Consider the following 4340-nt stretch of genomic DNA (forward strand, 5'->3'; position numbering starts at 1 on the left):
GGCGGGCACCTGCCTGCGGAGCGTGGGTTTTCTGCTTGAGAAGGACGTTTCCCACTTCAGCAACTTGAACTCCAAAGCTCCCCACTGCAAACCTTCCCACGTGCCTCCTACAGCACCCGCAGCGACACCCGATAGGACGCGGCACGCTCCCTCCGCTCCCACGGCATCCAGCTAAACCACCTCGCTCACGATCCCACCTTGCTGACATCCCCAAAATCAGCTTCCCGTGGTCCCCTGACCCTCAGCCTCGAGCACCCGCCCCCAGGGATGCTGGTAACTGCAGACACTCACGCTAAGCACGCCACCCCCTTTCCTCCAGACACACGCACACTCTGTCACCGGCTCATCGCCCCGAACGGGGCGGAAAAAAAGCGAGGCAGACACTTATGAGCGGGGATATTTCCCCGGATCCTGGCGTGGCGCGCGCTATTAGTTCTGATTCGGCGGCTCCCTCTCCAAAAGCGTATTGTCCCCTAATGGGAAATCTACAAGGCGAGTTTGACTTCTTTATTAAAAACCAACAACCAAAGGATGAAAAAAAAAATTACCTCCCTCCACACTCGCTCCCATTCCGCCTTTTCACAGCTCGTGTTCCCCAAATGCTGTTGTGAAATGTTTCCTCCTCATTTTCTTCCTATTTTCTGGTGGGTTTTTTTTGCTTTTGTTATCCTTTTCTTTTTCCAGTTGAGAGAAAATCCCTCTGGTTGAGAGTGGGAAAAGCGACAGCCGCTCAAACCCCACCAGTGTACAGACTCAATCAGGAGGAGCTGACCCACTGAAGTGCTGTCTTTAGAAAGAAACGTTGACGCTGTCTAAAGCACAGCGTGGGAAGGATGTATTTAACCGCCACTAACCCTCCCCGCACTGCCTTATTCCCCCTCTCCCGAGCTCAGTGAGGGAGCCGGAGGAGAGGCATGCTGATGGGACTTCATTCACAGCCTGTGTGGACTTCATCTTCTTCCCAGACTGTCGCTGCCGCCAGCCTGGCTTAGATCCCATCACCGTGAGACTGACGGGTTATCAAGCAAACTGTCGCCGTTGCTGATACCTCCCTCCAGACATCCTCGAGCCACAATGTGCCTCAAAGTGACAATCCAATCTAATCTTCCCGGGGAAGAGGCTTTACCTCTGCCAGCAGCGACCCCTCCTCAAGGGGGTTGCACCTATGCCGGCGTGTGAGACGCACGGCAGAGCCTGCAGCCCGGCCAGGACAGCTGGCATCGGGGAGATAAACAAGCAACCGCTCATAATTGATTCAGGGACCGATAATTTCCGACGCTCCAAGTGCTAACACGCAACCAAAGCTCTCTCCTCTGCATCCCAGCTGTGGTGAGTGCCTCTGGCCACCGGCGTGGAGAGCATCCCAACCAGGAGTTTCCCACAAGCTGAGGGAAGGGCTCACCGGGTGCTCAGTGAACCTCCCCAGTCAAAAGCAAAGGCAGAGGGCAGACCTCCACCCTGTCCCCAGCTCTGGTCCTCGCCCCGTGAGTACCTGGGACTATGCCATGTTACTTCCAGCAACTTCCCTGGGCGTTGTGCAGAGGAGAGGGAGGAGATGCATGGGGTCAGGACAGCTTGTCTGTGGTGACAGCCCCTCAAGAGACACTCTCACTCACCTTCTGTCACTCAGACCTTACCAAATGTCAGGGACAGCATCTCTTTAACCCGTATGTATGACACATACATACCTGAGACATGTATGATATATATATGAGACATATATCGTTGCAATCCACATGGATGCATCCATGAGGAGGGATAGGGACAGATTGCTCTGGGGAGACCTTATAGCACCTTCCAGTGCCTGAAGGGGCTACAAGGAAGCTGGGGGGGACTTTTTACAAGGGCCTGTAGTGACAGGGCAAGGGGTAACGGGTTTAAACTGAAAGCGGGGAGGTTTAGATTAGATATCAGGAAGAAGTTCTTCCTGGAGAGGGTGGGGAGGCACTGGGACAGGTTGCCCCAAGAAGATGTAGATGCCCCATCCCTGGAAGGGTCCAAGGCCAGGCTGGATGAGGCTTGGGGCAACCTGGTCTAGGGGAAGGTGTCCCTGCCCATGGCAGGGGGGTTGGAACTGGATGGTCTTTAAGGTCCCTTCCAACCCAACCCATTCTATGATAGTCTTGCTGGGTTATTAATGGATTAATGGCACTGCTATGGAGCAATTGCAGGGAAACCAGGACAGGATGGCTGGGCACTGTACTTACAAACACCTCGATGGTGATGGGGACGGTGCTGTTGAGCGGCGGGTTGCCGGCATCCTTGGCCATCACAGTCAGGTAGATAACCCCATTGGCCACCTGCTCATAGTCGAGGGGGTGGTTCACGCTGATCACTGAAAGGATGGGAAGCAGGGTGGTCAGGGGGGCGTTCACGCACCGAGCAGGATGGTGGGCAGGCTCACGGGGTGGCCCATCCACGTCACCTCCCCAGGGACAACAGCGGCCGCTCGAGGTGGCAACACCCCAAAAACACGAGGAATGGGCGTTACTGAGCTCCTTGCACTGGCATAACCCAGAGTGAGCTGTACATCCATGGAAACACAGCTCCGCTCCTGCCACAAAGCAGGTCGGGGCAAGCAGAGGAGCTGCTGGAGCAGCCTCTTGAAGCTTGCTGACACGTCTGCTTGCCCGGGTGTAAGCCTGAGCTGCTGCTGCTGCTTGTCAGGGGCACCGTGGTCCTGGCGCCAGCGCTTACCTCCGTACCCTTCCGACACCGTGATGTCAAAGTAGTCGCGGAAGGCGGATGCCTGCACGATGCTGTATGTGATCTGGTTGTTCGGAGGGGAGTCCTCATCAGAGGCCTAGGGCGTAAGGAGAGGCAATAAATGACCAGGGGAGCTGTGCTGGTGGCGTGCAATGGGAGGGAGCTGAGGGCGTGAGGGGTGTGGGTTGCACCCAAGGAAAGCGGAAAAGCCCCTGCCTGCCCTCCACCGCAGAGGCTTATAGCTCCATCAACAACAGAGTGCCTTCCCCTCGCTGCCTCCTGACTTCACTGAGCAGAGCAAGGGGGTGCGTGGGCAGCGCCTGCATCCCGGGAGAAGCCCCAGGTCCTGGGAATGCTGTAGAGGCACAGCTCTTATAGGGGAGGAGGAGGAGGAAGGCAGCCCAGGACCGCAGCACTGCATCCAGCTGCACTTCGCAGTAAAGCACAAAGCATTTTTTAGGAGGGAACAGCGGCAGGGGTGGATGGAGACCTAACCCACATCCGTCTCCCCACCGCACATCCCGAGCGGAGGAGCCGCTCCGGTCCCTCACCCGGAGCCGGACGACCTGGGTGACAGAGGGCTCATTCTCCCGCAGGGCCCCCAGGTATGCCTCCTTCTGGAAGGTGGGGACGTTGTCGTTGACGTCGAGGACATTGATCCTGACGCGGCCTGTCGTCTCCTCCCCGCCGCCGTCCCGGGCGATGACGGTCAGGGTGTAGCGCTGCGTGGTCTCAAAGTCCAGCCGGCCTGTCAGAAGGATTATGCCCGTGTCCTTGTCCAGCGAGAAACTGAGGGGACAGGAAAGGAAAGGGGAAAGCCCTGGTGACAAGCTGGAGTTGGAGAGGTGGGGTGCAGCAGCCTGACACCTAGCGCTGTGGTGGGATCATGACTTTCTTCTGAGGGATATTTGGTCCCAGAGCATCTTCAAGAGCTCGGTGCATGAGGACTTATAAAGCCTCAGTGCGGCTCTACGGGCATTGAAAGTGGGCTCGGAGGTTCCCAGATCCCTTCTGCGGGGCACGTTCCTCCCCCAGCTGCCTACCACGGCTGGGGCTCATGCGATGCTCCAGGGCCAACAACTCGCTGGTGCCTGTCGGTCTCGATTCAGCAAAGCGATTAAACATGCGGAGCATCAGGCAGGAGTTAACTCACCCCTTCGCGAGACAGCGCAGTGGGGTTTTCCCAGGGTATCTCACAGGTAGGACATAATGAATACCCTTAATTGCCATGTGACTTCTCAGTGTGGTTAGAAAAGGGTTTCAAAGAACCAAAGCTGGTGGTTCGGTCGCACTTACCGGTCGGGGTCATCGCTGAAAAAATAGCTGACTTTCCCATACGTGCCCACATCGTTGTCAGTTGCCTGAAAGAATAAAAGTTAACTAATAAACAAAGGTATTTGTGAGAAAGCTGCATTATTCCACCTCCTGGTGAATCCATTACATCCTCTTTACCTCCTTCTACCCAGGCGCCAGTGGGGTTATTCGGCGAGAGATGCGGGGCTGTCCGCGCTTGCCTGGGTCATCCTGCGCATCCCTGACTCGCAGCCTGCTCTAGGTAACAGCCCCTCGTTGGCATCTCTCAGCACCTCTCCTAAAAACTTTGGGATGGGAAATTTTATGTGCACATACTTTCC

General features: G+C 56.3%; 1 protein-coding gene across 1 annotated transcript in view; it reads right to left on the reverse strand.

The window, feature by feature from the left end:
• Positions 1–4067, reverse strand: part of CDH23 (cadherin-related 23) — a gene marked incomplete at its 5' end in the record, with an annotated part of 63081 nt that extends 59014 nt beyond the window's left edge. The window contains 4 exon segments of the mRNA XM_010158107.1: positions 2208–2335; positions 2698–2803; positions 3258–3495; positions 4003–4067. Of these exon segments, the coding sequence (XP_010156409.1) occupies positions 2208–2335; positions 2698–2803; positions 3258–3495; positions 4003–4067 (537 nt within the window).
• Between the last annotated feature and the right edge of the window lie 273 nt (positions 4068–4340).

This window comes from Eurypyga helias, unplaced genomic scaffold, assembly GCF_000690775.1.
Source record: "Eurypyga helias isolate BGI_N326 unplaced genomic scaffold, ASM69077v1 scaffold28178, whole genome shotgun sequence".
In the NCBI taxonomy this organism is placed as follows: domain Eukaryota; kingdom Metazoa; phylum Chordata; class Aves; order Eurypygiformes; family Eurypygidae; genus Eurypyga; species Eurypyga helias.